The sequence below is a fragment of the Tamandua tetradactyla genome, chromosome 7, assembly GCF_023851605.1.
Source record: "Tamandua tetradactyla isolate mTamTet1 chromosome 7, mTamTet1.pri, whole genome shotgun sequence".
NCBI lineage: Eukaryota > Metazoa > Chordata > Mammalia > Pilosa > Myrmecophagidae > Tamandua > Tamandua tetradactyla.
Genome location: NC_135333.1, coordinates 114,982,821 through 115,001,613, shown reverse-complemented (window position 1 = coordinate 115,001,613; position 18,793 = coordinate 114,982,821). Strand labels below are relative to the sequence as shown.

General features: G+C 41.0%; 1 protein-coding gene and 1 pseudogene across 9 annotated transcripts in view; both read left to right on the top strand.

Annotated features, from left to right (window-relative positions):
* ATF7 (activating transcription factor 7) overlaps positions 1-18,793 on the top strand; it is a 109,054-nt gene that overhangs the window by 68,314 nt on the left and 21,947 nt on the right. For all 9 annotated transcript variants that reach the window (XM_077110860.1, XM_077110864.1, XM_077110868.1 and 6 more), the window contains one exon: positions 5,778-5,874. In XM_077110860.1, the coding sequence (XP_076966975.1) occupies positions 5,778-5,874 (97 nt within the window). The remainder of the gene's footprint in view (positions 1-5,777; positions 5,875-18,793) is intronic.
* On the top strand, positions 5,883-17,410 carry LOC143642461 (RNA-binding protein EWS-like; annotated as a pseudogene).

The window sequence follows — 18,793 nt, the reverse complement described above, 5'->3', positions numbered from 1 at the left end:
TGCCTGTGCTTTCCTCCTTCCAAGTTTCAAGTTCAAAACATGTGTTGGCAGTTTGGCAAGAAAAATTTTAAAATGGCCCTTTTTGTTTCTTTCTCTCCTCTCCCTGAAGCAGGATTTCTCAACAGAGATGCAGTTGACATTTTGAGCCAGATAATTCTTTGTTGTGGGGAGCTGTTATGTAGGGTAATTATCAGCATCCTCAGCCTGTACCCCTAGAGATCAGAACTACTTCCCACCAGTTGTGATAAGCAGAAATGTCTCCTGAGGGCTAAGTTGCTCCTGGTTAGAAACCACTGCCCTGTAGTTTAATCTGAATGTAGAGAAAGTGGATTTGGGGGCAGGGGATAGGGAGGGAATTTAAGGATTGGCACATGATTAAAATTCCCACAAGATCTTTTGAGCATATTATATAAGTGATTATTGTAAAAAAAGAAATATGATGCAAACCACAAATGTGAGCCACATATGTAATTTAAAATTTTCTAGTAACGCATTGAAAAATAAAAATATATAAGTGAAGTTAATTTTAATATATTTTATTTAACATAGTTTGTCTAAAATTTTATTATTTTAATATGTAATCAATACAAGAAATTATTGATATATATATGTATTTCATATCAACTATTTTCAGATCTTTAGTACCTCAGCCATTTTATAAGATGAGGTTAGAGCTTTCTGATTGTGCTTACTTTTTTCTGAATTTCAGGTCCAAAAAACATGTTGACAGTTTGGCTAGTGTATGTTTTGACGAGTACATCGCAATTTGAACTAGCCACATTTCAAGTGCTCAGTAACCATATGTAGCTAGTGGCTACCATATTGGATAGTGCAGATCTAGATTGTCTTGGTCTCTAAGTGGGCTGCTTGCAAATTAACACATAATGCCCCTTATATATTTGTTTTTCCATTTATGCCAAGAAACTGCCATGATTCACTTAGGTGAGCAAATAAGATTCTAAACCTTTCTTTTACCACAAAAATCCTCTCCCAAGATATATACACTGCCTTGCTAATCTAATATGGCTCAAATTCTCCAGCCCCTATTTTGTTGAAAATTATTGTTTACCATATAACTGGGGTAAGTGTAACCTAAGTGAGTGGCTCTGCCAAAAACTTAATCATAGAACAAAGGAATGCTAAGGGAATTGACCAAAGAGGGAGCTAGATTTTTAAATGGACAGTAATTCAAAATGGAAATCCTTTTAGGAGCCCTTTTATCCATTTTGATTTAGTATAATAGCCTTTATTTTTTAATAAGATTAAATGTTCTCCCAATGTTGGGGGTCCCCAGGGATCACCCCCTACCCAAGCCGGGCCCCCTCCCCCCACGGGGACCGGCATCTCCTCTAGACCAAGGCAGGCAGCTCTTAGCACCCCGAGACCCCTGCCCAGGCGAGCAGCCCCGACCCCGCCGTTGTTTCACCTCTGGACCACAGCCCCTATCGCCCGTCCCAGGACCCATCTGCCCCCACCAGGCCCCCATCCTGCTTCCTCTCATCCTTACTCGGGGGCGGGGAGGCCTGTAAGAGACTGGGAGCCTCAGCCATGGCGGCACTCCATCGAGGGCAAATTGAGATGTGACCCTGATTTTTATAAAAAAGTATTAAATGTTTCTTTCTAAAAAAAAGATTAAATGTTCTATCACTTAATAATTTTAGCTATTTTAATTGAGGAATTGCTTTCAGAAGGATGGCTCCAAGCATGCATTTCACGACATAACTACAGAACAAGAGAAAAAAAATTATCTAGAGAGAGGTGTGTTTTGATAGGTTTCCTCTGTTCAGTGTTTATTATATACGATACTAAATTATAGCAAAGTCATCAGATCTTCTTAGCACATCTCCCCCATTCTACGATAAACTTTTTGTTCATAGTATTTTATATATATATGAAAGAATATAAACAACAGCCAGATGGACATTCACTTTGGCAAAAAGCTTCAGTAAACCAATATTCTCTCCCTTCAACCCCAGCCATACAAAGAATTGTGTTAGAAATAGCAAAGAGAGATGACAAGAGCCAAGACCTTGACAATGTTATGCTTGAAATTCTTCCCTTTTGGCTCTTCCTCCTCTGAAGTTATGTGATTTAGTCAGGGATTCTTAACTTTTTTGTGTGCCATGGACCCCCTTTGGCATATTGTAAAGCCTTAGAACCTTCTCAGAGTAGTTTTTAAATACATAAAATTACAAAGGAGAAACCAATTATGTTGAAATACTTATCAAAAATGTTAAATATTTATAACATGCTTTTTTATTTAACGTTAAATAACAAGCTCTAGTGATCACTACCATAATTTCAAAGTAGTGATGACTATACAGAATATATTGAGATATCTTAATAACTGTAAATGTAAAATGAAAATGTGATTTTTATTATGAATTAGGTATGCTGAATTTCAGTTGGAAGTTAGTGAAAATAAAGATATAATTTTTTTCTATCCGTGTTCACAGTTATCAAACCCTCTAAGGTGCTGGTGTATGAGAGATCCCTTCAGCCATTGTCAGTTCTCTTCAGGCCCCAGCTTTTGCTTTGGAAAAAATAAATAACTCAAAGGGATGGAGGTGGTGGCATGAAGGAGGGTGGGATGGGGATATGTAACAGAGAGGAACAAGTATTGACTTTTAAAATATTAAACAATCCTAGAGCAAAACCTGACCAAGGTTTAAAATCCTCCCAGCTAATTTTGAGCAAACTAGATTTGATAGCAAAAGAGGACTTTTTTGCTTGAAAATCATTCTTTGAGATTCTAAAATATTGCACAAAAATTTTCAAGCTCTTACATGAAATTTCCTTGAAGTAACCATAAACATATTTTTAAAATATTATAACAGCATTAGCAATACATTTTGAAAACTTAAAATCCCACCTACTCACTCTCTCTTGCCCTAAAATGTTTTTCCTCTATTGTAAACTAGGTTCTGTTCGTTTTGTTTCTTTCTTTTGTATGCTATATGGTGAAGGTCACATTTCATTCTTCTCCTATTATCGCAGTACCATTTGTTGAATTTTCGCTTGTATTTTCTTTCTTTTGTTTGCCTGCTTGTTTGTTTTGGGGAAGTATATGGGCCAGGAATCAAACCCAGGTGTCCCTCATGGCAGGCAAGAATTCTGCAACTTATTCTCACAAACAGTGGGAACAACCAAGGCAATGGGCCTTGGGGTTTGTTCATATGAGGCTTGACCCTGCAAGGGATAGGTTGAGCCTACTTGAGATTGGGCCTAAGAGTCATCCCAAGAGAACCTCTTTTGTTGCTCAGATGTGGCCTCTCTCTCTCAGCCAACACAACAGGCAAGTTCACTGTCCTCCCCCTCTCTACGTAGGACATGACTCCCAGGGGTTTGGACCTTCCTGGCAACATGGGACACAAATCTTAGAATGAGCTGGGACTCAGCATCAAGGGATTGAGAAAACCTTCTCAACCAAAAGGAGGAAGAGCGAAATGAGGCAAAATAAAGTGTCAATGGCTGAGAGATTCCAAACAGAGTCAAGAGGTTATCCTGGAGGTTATTCTTACGCATATCATAGATATCACCTTTTTAGTTAAGGCATAATGGAGAGGCTGTAGGGAACTGCCTGAAAACATAGAGCTGTGTTCCAGTAGCCATGTTTCTTGAAGATGATTATATAATGATACAGCTTTCATAATGTGACTGTGTCATTGTGAGAGCCTTGTGTCTGATGCTCTTATCTGCCTTATCGACAGATGAGTAAAAACATATGGAATAAAAATAAATAATAGGGGGAAGAAATGTTAAAATAAATTTAGTAGATTGAAATACTAGTGATCGATGAAAGGGAGGGGTGTGGAATATGGTATGTATGAATTTTTTTCTGTTTTCCTTTTATTTCTTTTTCTGAATTGATGCAAATGTTCTGAGAAATGATCATGATGAGTATACAACTGTGTGATGATGTTGTGAGTTATTGATTATATATCAGGAATGGAATGATCATAGGTAAGAATTTTGTGTTTGTATGTTGGTATGTTTAATAAATAAAATTTTTTTAAAAATAGAATTCTATCACTGGACTACCCTTGTACCCCCTCTGCTCATTTTCTTTTATGTAATACCTGGCAATCCTAGACCCTCCACAGTAATTTGTAGATTAACCTATAAATATCATACCCCTAGTCAATGGACTAGGCTTCCCTCCTGTTCCCCCACCCCCACGTTTTTTTCTTAGGGAAAATCTATGATTGAGAAGGTTAGTACTCTTGGTTAACCAACAATAGAAAAAACTAAAGTTCTTGTTTGTTCAGTTTTGTCCTAGGTCCATCAGGAGCCACAGAAGCAGTCTTCTAGTTTACTTCTTGGCTCTTCATACTTCCAGTTGAAAATTCCCTCTACCTTTCAGGCTTGTATACCTAGACTGGAATGGTTTTGAATCTTAAGCTGGCTCTAGTTATGATAGGACTATGAGCAAATTTGGAGAAAGGTCATGTTCATGTAAAATGAAGGAGCCTAAACAGTTCATCTTTGCTTTCCTTACTGGGTAGGAAATGGGGCCATCTCTTCTCTATGGAGTTTAGTCAAAATGAGTTGTGGAAAAGGGGACAGATAGTATAGTGTTCACTGGGAAGTGTATGTCTAGTGAAGAGTGTAAAAAAGAAGGAATTAACTGATCTGTTTTTTTAGAAACAAAAAGACAAATAGAACAATGTTTCAGAGCTTCACTGCTAACAGAATTGTGAAAAACTGCAGCATCCAAGCTGTTACTGTATTGCAGGCATGTTTTAATGAAGAAATAGAGCCAGCTATCCTCAAAGGGAATTTTGAGGATATTATTCTTTTGAATTACTGCTATTCGTCTTTTTCCTTCACCTTTCCTTTTTAAAGAAGGGGCAGGAGCATAAATTATTGTCCGGTAATACTTCTTATTTAGTCATAAACTGGACAGACCTAGTCTCTTATTCTTCACTCTAACCCCTAAACAAATAAAAATCCCTTTTTTCCTTCCCCCATTCTGTCTACAGGCTCCTTCCCACCCTGAAAAAAATATTTTCTGCTTGCATTTTTATTCTACCATTATACAACCAGCAGCATTGTACTAGCCCCTTTATGGCTGATGGAGCCCAGGCATACTGCCCAATGAAGGGAGACAGCATTTGGCCAATGGGGCTGGTGTGTGCTGTTACTGCTGGCCACTGGGCCTCGGTCCTCTACGGCTCCATCCTGGCTCATTAAAACCCTGAGCCAAATAGCCGCGCAGGCGCCTGCTGCAGCACTGTGGGGGCCAGGAAGTTAAATGGTTCTCTTAATCCTGCATAATTTATCTCCCGGTTAGCCCTCTCATAAAATAGTCCAATTCAGTGGCATAGAGAGCTTCGTTCTGAATTTCCTATTGTGATGACCAACGAGTGCCCAGCCTTTCCCTTCTCTCTTTATTTTTATTATTAAAAATTATTTTCCTTTTGTTCACTGCAAATTTGCCTTAATGTTTTTTTCATTTGGGACCTCCTGCCTGGACCATACTTCACCAGCAATCTGTCCACTTCTCTTGTTTGGACCTGATATTACAGAGCAGTTGGTGCCATGATTTCCTCCCTCCCTTTTCCTCCCCCTTTTCTAGCACTACTTTTTCTTCTTTCCCATTTTCTCTTCTTTTCTACAACTTTCCTTTTCCATTACTGCCAACATTTTCTTCTTTCCATTTCTTCTTAGTTGCTCTTTCCAGGAGTCTATCTTATTTTAGGATGTTTGATAGACATTTTAAAAGGACATTGAATTGCCCTTTTTAAATTCACATCTCCATTTCTGTTTTGTTTCAGAGATTTACAAACGAGGACCACCTGGCAGTACATAAACACAAGCATGAGATGACATTGAAATTTGGCCCTGCCCGTACTGACTCAGTCATCATTGCAGGTATTTGCTGCCCCAAAAGCCACATGCCTTGATATCACCAGACAGTTAAGATTAATACCAGGAACCAGATGTACTGGGAACAATATTCCCCTTCTCCCATTAAGAGCCCTAATGTCGTCTGTATTTAATCAGGAAAAAGGAACACTAAAAGCTCCCAAGTTTCTGTTGTGCTCTCTACTCTTTGTTTTTAATAACAAGATTGGTCTCCTTGGTTTTTGAGGGTAGGTGTGTTGAGGTTTGTCTTAGCTTTTGTCAGTCTGTTCCCTCCTTGCCCACTTTTTGCTAAGACTTTGGAAGATTTACAGACAAAAGATGACTTTGACATTTCTCCCTACCAATAGTGAGGGGGTGAACAAAAGAAGGCAAGAAAGCCGACCTAGCCTAGTGCTTCTTTACCACCAGGTGTCAGTTTTCCTGAGCAGGCAGATTTTTAGCTTCTAAATACAGTTTCCCTCCTAAACCCAGACACAATTGTGGGAGCATTTGGAAGCTCAAACAAGACATCTAGTCACTGGGACTTTTCTCAGCCAATCCAAGTGATCTGGAACCTCTCATCAGTTGTTTGGATATTGTCTTCCTTCCATGTGTCACCCTCAAGGGAGCACTCTTAACAGCTGCTATCAAATTGTACAGCAGTTCCATTGTACTAGTTTCAGCTAGCGAGACAAACAAACCAAAGTCGGCTTTTTCTTTTGATGCTATTAGAGGCTCTGATTTAGCCAAACTTTCCCAACAAATAAGCATGGTGGTTGTGTTAGTTTTCTAGCTGCTGGAATACAATATACCAGATCTGGAATGGCTTTTACAAAAGGGGAGTTTAATAAGTTACAAGTTTACAGTTTTGAGAAAGTGAAATTATCCAGATTAAGGCACCAACAAGAGGTTACCTTACTCAAGGAAGGCCGATGGGTTTAGAGCACTCTGTCAGCTGAGAAGTCACATGGCTAACATATGTTGGTCCCTTGCTCCTGGGCTCTGTTGCTTTCAGCTTCTGTCCCTGTGGGGGTTCCTCACTTTGCTTCTTTGGGCTGGCTTTCATTTCTTGGCTTCCCTTGGTTCTCTCCATGTTCTGGCTTGCTTAACATCTCCTGGGGATGTCAACTGGGCTCCAAGCATCTCTAAACATTCGGGTCTCTTTTTTCCACATGTCCGCATCTGTGTAAGCGCTGCTGTGTTTCTGTCAGCTCTGAGGCTTCTGCCATTTCTCTAGGCTCTTTTGTTTCTGACTCCAAAATATTTCCTCTTTTAAAGGATTCCAGTAAATATATCAACACCCACCTGGAATGGGTAGAGTCACATCTCCATCTAATCAGAGTTAATACCCACAATTGGGTGTGTCACATCTCCCTGGAGAGAGTCCAATAAAGATTCCAACTTACTGTATTGAATAAAGATTATGCTCCCACAGGATTGGATCAGGATTAAAACATGGCTTTTCTGGGGTACACATTACCCTCAAACTGGCATATTCTACCCTCTGGACCGCAAAAAAGACATTTTTTCCCCACATACAACATACATTCACTCCATTACAATATCATTTAAAACATTTCAGTAACAATACAAACACAATACAAAGTTAAAACCAGTACAAAATCTCATCAAAGTCAATTACAGGCATGGTTTGTTCTAAGGCAGAATTTTCCTCTGGCTCTGGACCTGTAAAACTCAGAACAAATTATCTGTTACCAATATACAAAGGAGGCACAGTCATAGAATACATATTCCCATTTCCATAGGAAGAAATTGGAAAGAACACAGGGGTCACCAGACCATACAGCTCCTAAAACCTGCAGGACAAACTCCATTGGATTTCAAAGTCTGAAAGTCATTTATCCTTGGGACTTTGGAAAGCAGCAGTCTGGCTCTTTCCAAGGGCCTGTGCAGCAGCTTTGCTCTCTCCAGACACTGACATGGAGTTTGCAACCTTGGGGGACATTGAGGAGACCATTTTCTTCTTGGCTTCACCCTCTCCTCCAATTCCAGGGCACACGCTCAACCCCTCCAGAATAATACGGTGGCAGCCAGGCTCCCCCAATCCTTTGTTTATGTACTCTACCCTCTCCGAGGCCACCTCTACATCTCTCTGAGGTAGAGGTGAATAACAAAGCAGAAGGCTCACCCTCAGTTTCTGAGGCAGATCTACCCTCTTTATGTGTATGAGTCAGTCTGCTCTCTTGGCCCAAGGTTTCTTGGCTTCAGACCTTAGCTTCTATGGGTCTGTCTCTGAAGCTACTTTTGCTCCAGTTTGTCCCTTTTCTGCCCCTTTTTATCCATGCAAGCAGTGGTTCTGTTTATACAGATCCCACAGTACTCTTGCTGGCTTTTTATGCAGTATGCTAGGATCATGCCCATCAGACGAAAGGACTTTCCACAAATCCTTCCTGGATAACTCCATCTCAAATCCTGTTCTGTAATGGCTGACTGCTCCCATGTTTGGATAAATCCCCACGTGGTGCCCTATTCACTGGGGTTGCACATTCTGGAAGCCCAGAATTTTCCAGAACACCAATTTCTGTTTTCTTTGTACCCAAGAGTTCAGCTCTTAACTTATCTCTGTCCTCTCATATTTTACTGTAATCTTCAAGGAGCAGCCAGATTGCATTTTCCACATTTAGTTTGGAAATTTCTGCTAAATATCTGTGGTAGGTAGTTTCAGGTGTCAACTTGGCCAGGTGAAGGTGCCTAGTTCTATTGTTGTGGACATGAGCCAATGGCATGTGAACCTCATCTGTGACTGATTACATCTGCAGTCAGCTAGGAGGCATGCCTGCTGCAATGAATGGTGTTTGATTTAATTGGCTGGTGCCTAAATGAGAGAGCTCAATGTAGCGCAGCCTAAGCAGCTCAGCATACCTCATCTCTGTACTCGCAGTTCAGCCGAGACCTTTGGCGATGCAGAAAGGAACCACCCTAGGGAAAGTTGTTGGAACCCAGAGGCCTGGAGAGAAGGCCTGCAGAGATTGCTCTGTGCCTTCCCACATAAGAAAGAACCTCAGTTGAAAGTTAGCTGCCTTTCCTCTGAAGAACTATACATTAACTAAATAAATCCCCTTTTGTTAAAAGCCAGTCCATCTCTGGTATGTTGCATTCTGGCAGCTAGCAAACTAAAACAATATCCAAGTTCATCACTCTCAAATTCTGCCTTCCATCTACAAAGAATGCCTTCCTTTCAGTTCTCAACGACACATTCGTCATTTCTGTCTAAAGCCTTATCAAAGGTATCTGTAGAGTCCACATTTCTACTGATAGTCTCTTCAAAGCATTCTCGGCTTTGTCTTTCAAACTCCTCACAACTCTTCCAGAATCTTCCCCTTATCCATTTAAAAAGCTGTTCCAACATGTTTGGTATTTGCAAATCGCAGCAGCACCCCACTCCTTGTGCCAAATCTATGTTAGTTTGCAAGCTGCTGGAATGCTATATACCAGAACTAGAATGGCTTTTAAAAAGCAGAATTTAATAAATTACAAGTTTACAATTCTAAGGCAATGAAAACACCCAGATTAAGGCACCAACTTACCTTTATTCAAGGAAGGTCCATGGGTTAGGAACACCTTTGTCAGCTGAGTAGTGACATGGCTGGCATCTGCCTCTGTAGATTCTGGCTTACTTAACATCTCGTGCCAATGTCTGCTTGGCTCCACGCTTCTCCAAACATCCGTATCTCTGTTCTCCACATGTCCACATCTGTGTCAGCTCTGCTATGAAGTTTCTTTTGTCTCAGAGGCTTCTTTCATTCTGTAGGTTCTGCCTGCTCTGAGAGCTCTCCAAAATGTTTTCCTCTTTTAAAGAATTCTAGTAAGCTTATCAAGACCCACCTGGAATGGGTGGAGTCACATCTCCAGCTAATCACGGTTAATACCCACAATTGTCTCACATTTCCATGGAGAAAGTCTAATCCAAAGATTCCAACCTTCAGTACTGAATAAGGATTAAAAGACATGGTTGCTCCCACAAGATTGGATCAGGATTAAGACAAGGCTTTTCTGGAGTACATAATAAATTAAAACCAGCACGGGGGTTATTACATCAGTTAACACAGGTAAGACGCATTTCCCTAGTAATTTTGGTATTACTAGCCAAAATTTTACTCTGGATGTGGAGAAAGGTACTTTCCCTTACAGATTAATACAGAACTCATACAGAGAACTCTAACATACCCCTTACACACACCAGATACCCAGCTAGAACCATTAATTTTAACATTTTGCCGTATTTGCCTTATCATTCTATCTATCCATCTATCTATTTTCTGAACATTTGACCGTAAGTTAGATATATCATGCTCCTTGGACACTTATACTTCTATGAACATTTCTTAAAACAAGGTTATTAATTTATCTAACTACCTAAAGTACAGTTGTCAAGTTCAAGAAATTTAACATTGATAGAAAACTTCTGTATTCCAGTTTTTTCAGTTGTCCCTATAATGTCCTTTGGGCATTTTCTCCATTGTTAGATCCAGTCTAGGATCATTTGTCATTGTCTCTTTACTCTGTACCTATGTTTCGGTTTGCTAAAACTGCAGGAATACAATATACCAGAAATGGGCTGGCTTTTTAAAAAATTAATTATTTATTTAATTAATAATCATTCCATTTTAATTAATTAAAATTATTTAATTTTAATTATTAATTAAAATTTTTATTTTTTATTAATTAAAAAATTAGCTCACACATTTAGAAATCATTCCATTCTACATATGCAATCAGTAATTCTTAATATCATCACATAGATGTATGATCATCATTTCTTAGTACATATGCATCGATTTAGAAAAAGAAATAGCAAGACAACAGAAAAAGAAATAAAATGATAATACAGAGTGGGCTGGCTTTTTTAATGGGGATTTATTAGATTACACATTTACAGTTTTAAGGTCATGAAAATGTCAGATTGAGGCAACAAGAGAAAGATACCTTCTCAGAAGAAAGGCTGCTGGCATTCAGGGTTCCTCTGTCACGTAGAAAGGCACATGACAATGTCTGCTTGTCCTTCTCTCCTGGGTTGGTTTCAATGACTCCCTCTCTCTCTTCTCCAGAGGCTTTTCTCTGGATTTCATCTCTTAGTTTCTCTGAGTTTCATCTATCTTTTATCTTCCAAGGATTCCAGCAAGGGGATTAAGACCCATCTTGAATGTGCTGGTTACATCTCCATGGAAACAACCTCATCAAAAGGTCCCACAGAACAGTAGGTCTGCCCCCACAGGGATGGATTAAGAGAACATGGGAGAGGGAAAGCGAGAGGGAGAGAGATGTTGAGAGAACAAAGAGGAAGGAGAGAAAATGGCATCCACGGATTACATTATCTATGGCCAAGCTTCGGCCCAGCAAGGCTACAGTGCTTATACTGCCTAATCCATTCAAGGATATGCACAGACCACCCAGGCATATGGGCAACAATGTTATGGAATTTATGGACAGCTCACGGATGTCAGCTATACCTGAGTTCAGACCACTGCAACCTATGGGCCTATGCATCTTCTTATGAACAGCCTCCTACTGAAGGAACCAGTATAGGTTTTAGTACTCCAACCACCCCCCAATGGCCCCCCCAGGGTTACAGCCAGACTGTCCATGGGCATGACACTGGTACTTACGATACCACTGCTGCTATGGTCACCACCCCCCCAGGCTCCCTGTGCAGCTCAGTCTGCTTATGGCATTCAGCCTGCTTACCTAACCTATGGCAGCAGCCAAGTAGCCACCTCACCTGCAAGGCCACAGGATGGTAGCAGGCCTGCTGAGACTAGTCAACCTTAATCTACCACAGTAGCTTATAACCAGCCCAGCCTAGGATACAGACAGAGTAACTACAGTTATCTTCAGGTATGGGGGAGCTGTCTTGTACAACCAGTCACCACACCTCCATCCTATCCTCCTACCAATTCTTTCTCTAAACAACCAACTAGTTATAATTGAGCAGTTACTCTCAGCAGAACACCTATAGGTAGCTAAGCAGCTAGAATGCAGGGTAGCTAAATGTCTGAGCAGCTATGTGCAACAGCGTCCCACTAGTTAAACCCCCAAAACTGAATCCTACAGCCAGGCTCCAAGTCAGTATAGCCAACAGAGCAGCAACTACAGGCAGCAGAGTTCATTCCAACAGGACCACCCCAGTAGCATGAGTGTTTATGGGCAGGAGTCTGGAGGATTTTCTGGACCAGGATAGAACTAGAGCATGAGTGGCCCTGATAACTGGAGCAGGGGAAGAGGGGAATTTGATCGTGGAGGCATGAGCAGAGGTAGGCAGGGAGGAGAACATGGCAGAATGGGCAGTGCTGGAGAGTGAGGTGGCTTCAGTATGCCTGGTGGGCCCATGGATGAAGGACCAGATCTCAGTCTAGGCCCACCTGTAAATCCAGATGAAGACTCCAACAACACTGCAATTTATGTGCAAGGATTAAATGACACTGTGACTCTAGAAGACCTGGCAGACCTCTTTAAGCAGTGTGGGGTTGTGAAGATGAACAAGAGACCTGGGCAACCTATGATCCACATCTACGTGGACAAAGAAACAGAAAAGCCCAAAGGTGATGTCACAGTGTTACATGAAAACCTGCCGACTGTCAAGGCTGCTGTGGAGTGTTTTTTTTTTTTAATTTTTAAATTTTTTAAAAAATATAACAACAAACAAACGCAAGCATTATTAACTTTTGATCATTCCGTTCTACATATATAATCAGTAATTCACAATATCATCACATAGTTGCATATTCATCATCATGATCATTTCTTAGAACATTTGCATCTATTCAGAAAAAGAAATAAAGAGAAAACAGAAAAAAATTCATACATACCGTACCCCTTCCCCCTCCCTTTCATTGATCACTAGCATTTCAATCTAAATTTATTTTAACATTTGTTCCCCCTATTATTTATTTTTATTCCATATATTTTACTTGTCTGTTGATAAGGTAGATAAAAGGAGCATCTGACGCAAGGTTTTCACAATCACACAGTCACACTGTGAAAGCTATATCATTATATAATCATCTTCAAGAAACATGGCTCCTGGAACACAGCTCTACATTTTCAGGCAGTTCCCTCCAGCCTCTCCATTACATCTTGACTAACAAGGTGCTATCTGTTTAATGCGTAAGAATAGCCTCCAGGATAACCTCTTGACTCTGTTTGGAATCTCTTAGTCATTGATACTTTATTTTGTCTCATTTCCCTCTTCCCCCTTTTGGTCGAGAAGGTTTTCTCAATCCCTTGATGCTGAGTCTCAGCTCATTCTAGGATTTCTATCCCGTGTTGCCAGGAAGGTCCACACCCCTGGGAGTCATGTCCCATGTAGACAGGAGGAGGGCGGTGAGTGTGCTTGTTGTGTTGGCTGGAGAAAGAGGCCCCATCTGAGCAACAAAAGAGGTTCTCTTGGGGGTGACTGTTAGGCCTAATTTTAAGTAGGCTTGACCTATCCTTTGTGGAGTTAAGTTTCATATGAAGAAACCCCAAGATTGGGGGCTCAGCCTATAGCTTTGGTTGTCCACACTTCTTGTGACTGTGGAGTGTTTTGATAGGAAAGATTTTCAAGGGAGCAAATGGAAGAAGCCTCCAATGAATAACATGTGATGTGGTATGCCACCTTGTAAGGGCAAAGGGATACTGCTCCCACTCTGTGGAGATCCAGGGGGCCCAGGAGGTCCTGGATGACTAGTGGGTCGCATGGGAGTCCATGGAGGAGACAGAGAAGGCTAACCCCCAAGAGACCCCTGGGGTTCCCAGGGGAACCCATCTGGAGGAAGAAGTGTCCAGCAGTGAGCTGGAGACTGGCAGTGCCCTAATGATAGGAAAACCAGAACTTCACCTGGGAGGGCAGAATGGGACCAGTGTAAACGCTCCTAAACCTGAAGGCTTCTTCCCACCACCATTTACACCCCCCAGTTGGTGACTGTGGCAGAGGTGGCCCTGGTGCCATGCAGGGAGGAAGAGGTGATCTTAAAGACAATGGTGGTGCAGGTGAAATGTTCATAGGTGGCCGTGGTGGAGACAGAGGTGGTGTCTGTGGTGACCAAGGCATGGACCAAGAAGGCTTTGGTGGAGGGAGACAAAGTCCTCTTGGACCTTTGATGGAACACATGGGAAGAAGAAAAGGTCACTGTGGAGGACATGGAAAAATGGATAAAGGCAAACATCATCAGGAATACAGACACCAGCTGTTTTAGTTTGCTAGCTGCCGGAATGCAATATGCCAGAAATGGAATGGCCTTTAAAAGAGGGAATTTAGTAAGTTGCTAGTTAACAGTTCTAAGGCCAAGAAAATGTCCCAATTAAAGCAAGGCTATAGAAATGTCCAGTCTAAGGCATACCCTGGTTCAAGAAGGCTGATGACATTCAATGTTTCTCTCTCAGCTGGGAGGGCACATGACAAACATGGTGGCATCTGCTGACTTTCTTGTGGCTGTACAAAAGGACTCTCTCCAAAGTGTTTCCTCTTTTAAAGGATTAATGGGTAGAGTCACAACTCCATGAAAGCTATCTGATCAAAAGTTACCACCACAGTTGGGTGGGTTGCATCTCCATGGGAACAATCAAAATGCTTCCAGGCAGCAATATTGAATGAGGATTAAAGGACATGGTTTTCTGGGGTCCACCACAAATTCAAACTGGCACATTCTACCCTTTGGACCCCCAAAGACATGTTCTTTCCACATGTAAAATACATTCATTCCATAACAATATCAGAAAGCCTTAAACCATTTCGGTAACAATATAAATACAGTACAAAGTAAAAAACAGTATAAAATCTCATCAGAGTCAGTTACAGGCATGGTCTGTCCTAAGGCAAAATTCTCCCCCAGCTCTAGACCTGTAAAAACTCAAACCAAGTTATTTGTTGCCAACATACAAAGGAGGATACATATACCTATATACAGTCATAGGATACATATACCTATTTCCGTAGAGGGAGGAATTGGAAGGAACATGGGTCATAGGACCCAAGCAGTTTCAAAAACCTGCGGGGCAAAATCCTTTAGATTTCAAAGTCTGAGTCATTTATCTTAGGGGCGTTAGAAAGCGGCAGTCCCACCCCACCCTTTCCAAAGGCCTATGCAGTGGCTTGCCTTTCTCTGAATGCAACCTTGGGGGACATTGAAACCACCTTTTTCTCAGCTCCACCCTCTCCAAGCATCAGGGCCGCACCCAGGCTCTCTGCCATTTCCGGAGCACACGCTCAACCCCACCGTGTGGTGGCAACCAGACTCTCCCCAACCCCCAAGGAACTGCTTTGCTCTCTCCCAGGCCTGAGGAGGCATGACTCTTCCACTTCAATGAAGTGGAAGGCCCATCCTCTGCCTTTGGGGCAGACTCACCCTCTCCACGTGCTTGGGTGGGTCCACTCTCTTGGCCCTCCTGGCGAAGGCTTCTTGACTTCAGACCCCAGCTTCCATGGCTTTGCCTCTGAAGTTATTTCTCCTTCAGTGTATCCCTTCTCTGTCCCTCTCAGCCCCAGCTGGCACTGGTTCTCTTTATATAGATCCTGCAACACTCTCGTTGGCTTTCTATGCAGTAGCCTTGGATCATGCCCATCAGACATTTAGTTTCCACAGATCCTTCCTGGATAACTCCATGTCCAGTCCTGGTTTTCTCTGAAATGGCTGGCTGGTTACACATTTGGTTAAATCCTCACATGGGGCACTATTCTCTGGGTTCTCTCTTCCTGGAAGCCCAGAATTTTCCAGAACATCAATTTCTGGTTTCTTTGTACCCAAGAGTTCAGTTCTCAGCTTATCTCTTTCCTGTCACATGTTGCTATAAGCTGTGAGGAGAAACCAGGCTGCACACTCCACATTTAGTTTGGAAATTTCTTCTGCTAAATATCCAAGTTCATGGCTTTTAAAATCTGCCTTCCAGCCAAACCACTAGTCAATTTTGCCAGGTTATCTGCCATTTTAAAACAAAGATTGCCTTCTTTCCAGTCTGCAATAATGCACACCTCAAATTTCTGTGTAGAGCCTGGTCAGAGGTTTAGAGTCCACATTTCTACTAACAGTCTTTTCAAAGCATTCTAGGTCTTTTCTATTAAGCTCCTCACAACTCCTCCAAAATCTACCCCTTATCCATTTGAAAAGCTGTTTCAACATGTTTGGTATTTGCAAACCACAGCAGCACCCCACTCTTGGTACCAAAATCTGTTTTAATTTGCTAGCTGCTGGAATGCAATATACCAGAAATGGAATGTCCTTTAAAAGGGGGAATTTAATAAGTTGCTAGTTTACAGTTCTAAGGCCAAGAAAATATCCCAGTTAAAGCATGGCTATAGAAATGTGCAATCTAAGGCATCCAATCTAAGACATACCTTGGTTCAAGAAGGCTGATGACGTTCAACATTTCTCTCTCAACTGGAAGGGCACATGGCAAACATGGCGGTATTGCTGGCTCTCTCGTGGCTCTACAAAAGGACTCTCCAACATGGTTCCTCTTTTCAGGGATTAATGGATGGAGTCACAGCTCCATGGAAACTATCTGATCAAAAGTTACCACCCACAATTGTATGGTTTACATCTCCATGGGAACAATCAAAATGATCCCAGCCAGCAATATTGAATGAGAATTGGGCGGGCCATGGTGACTCAGTGGCAGAGTTCTTGCCTGCCATGCCTGAAACCCAGGTTTGGTTCCTGGTGTCTGTCCATGTAAAAAATATATATATATATATTGAATGAGGATTAAAGGACATGGCTTTTCTGGGGTCCACTACAGATTCATACCAGCATACCAGCCCTACTAGATACAGAGACCCCGAAGAGCTGCATTGATTACCAGATTTATTTTTTAAACCAAAAAATGTTTTAAATGTATAATTCCATATTTATAATTTTGTGAATATTCCTTGTCTGTATTTTAGTATTTTTCACCATTTGAGAAGAAACATTAAAACAAGTTAAATGGTTAAAAAAAGAGAGAGAGAGAGAGAATATGGCCTTCTCTCTCTAAGCCAGTTTGGCAGGTGAAATCACTGCCCTCCCCCCTATGCAGGACATGACTCCCAGGGGTGTAAATCTCCCTGGCAATGTGGGACAGGACTCCCAGGATGAGCCAGTACCCTGGTATCATGGGATTGAGAAAGCATTCTTGATCAAAAGGGGAAAAGAGAGAAATGGACAAAATAAATTTTTCAGTGGCTGAGAAATTTCAAACAGAATTGAGAGGTTGTCCTGGAGGTTATTCCTCCAGGGAATAGATAGATTCCACCCAGGGAATAGGGTTAATAGATAACCCTTTTTAGCTTATGGTGTGTTGGAGTAGATAGAGGGAAGTACCTGAAACTGTTGAGCTGTGTTCAGTAGCCTTGATTCTTGAAAATGATTGTATACCTATATAGCTTTTACAATGTGAGAGTGTAATTGTGATAACCTTGTGCCTGATGTTCCTTTTATCCAGGGTATGGATAGATGAGTAAACAAATAAGGAAAAATAAATAGGGGGAATAAGGAGTAAAATTTAAAAAGTGGATTGAAATACTAGTGGTCAGTGAGAGGGAGGGGTAAGGGATGTGGGATGTATGTTTTGTTTTTTTTTTTCTTTTTTGGCATGGGCAGGCTCTGGGAATCAAACCCAGGTGTCTGGCATGGCCGATGAGAACTCTGCCACTGAGGCACCATTACACCACTTGGGGTGTATGAGTTTTTTCTTTTTTCATTTTATTTCTTTTTCTGGAGTGATGCAAATGTGATCATGGTGATGTATACACAACTATGTGATGATATTGTGAACCATTGATTGTATACTATGGATGGACTGTATGTATGAAGATTTTTCAGTAAAAATAATTTTAAAAAGAGAACATCACCTTTTATAAGGTACCATAACCAGCTCAACCCACTATACATTTACTCTCCATCCCCATTCCCTATCCTTGGTAACCTGTACTCTACTTTCTCTGTCTTTGAATTTGCATATTCTACCTATTTCATGTAAGTGGAATTGTACAAGAGCTGTGCTTTTGTGTCTGACTTATTTCACTCAGTATGATGTCTTTAAGGTTCATCCAAAAAAATATTTCTGGCCATTCCACTTCTAGTATTTATCAGAATTCCATTCCTTTTTAGGGCAGAGTAGTATTCCATTTTGTGTGTTTGTGTGTGTACACACATAACACATTTTGTTTACATATTCATCTGCTGTTGGACATTTGTGTTGCTTTCACCTTTTGGCTATTGTGACTAATGCTACTGTGAACATCAGTGTACAGATATCTGTATGAGTCCCTGCTTTCAATTCTTTGGGCTATATTATTAGAAGTCAAATTGCTGGGTCATATGGTAGTTCTTTGTTTAACTTTTTTTTTTTTTTTTTTTTTTTTTGAGGAAGCACCAAACTCTTTTCCATAGCTGTTACACCACTTTACATTCATGAGGGTTCCTATTTCTCCACATCCTCATCAGAACTTTTTATTTTCTTTTTTTGTTGTTGGTGTTTTGTTTTTTTTTTCACATGGGCAGGCGTCAGGAATCGAACCTGGGTCTCCTGCATGGCAGATGAGAACTTTGCCACTGAGCCACATTGCCCACCCTATTTTCTTTTTTTTTATAATGGCAGTTGTAGTCAGTATGAAGTGTTATTATTGATTATCTTTTGACTTGATCTTATCTTTTTCTCCTCAGGTACACACATTTGCCTATACCCTGCCTCCCTCTGTGGTTTCACTTGCCATATCCTCTTATCCTCCAAATGTTCTTTTCTTTTTGCCATCCCAAGCCATTCTTTAAGGCCCAACTGAACTCCCGTTTCTTGAAACCATTCCCAACTACTTTGTCATTAATTGATCTTTATTTCTATAACTATTTTATTTTTGTATTCTATGATGCTATCTATGTATATTAGTTTCATTTCCTCAACTGGAAAGCATTCTCTTATTCTCTAGGGCAATACTCCCATTCTCCTACATTCTCCTATCCCTCTTCTCCCCCAG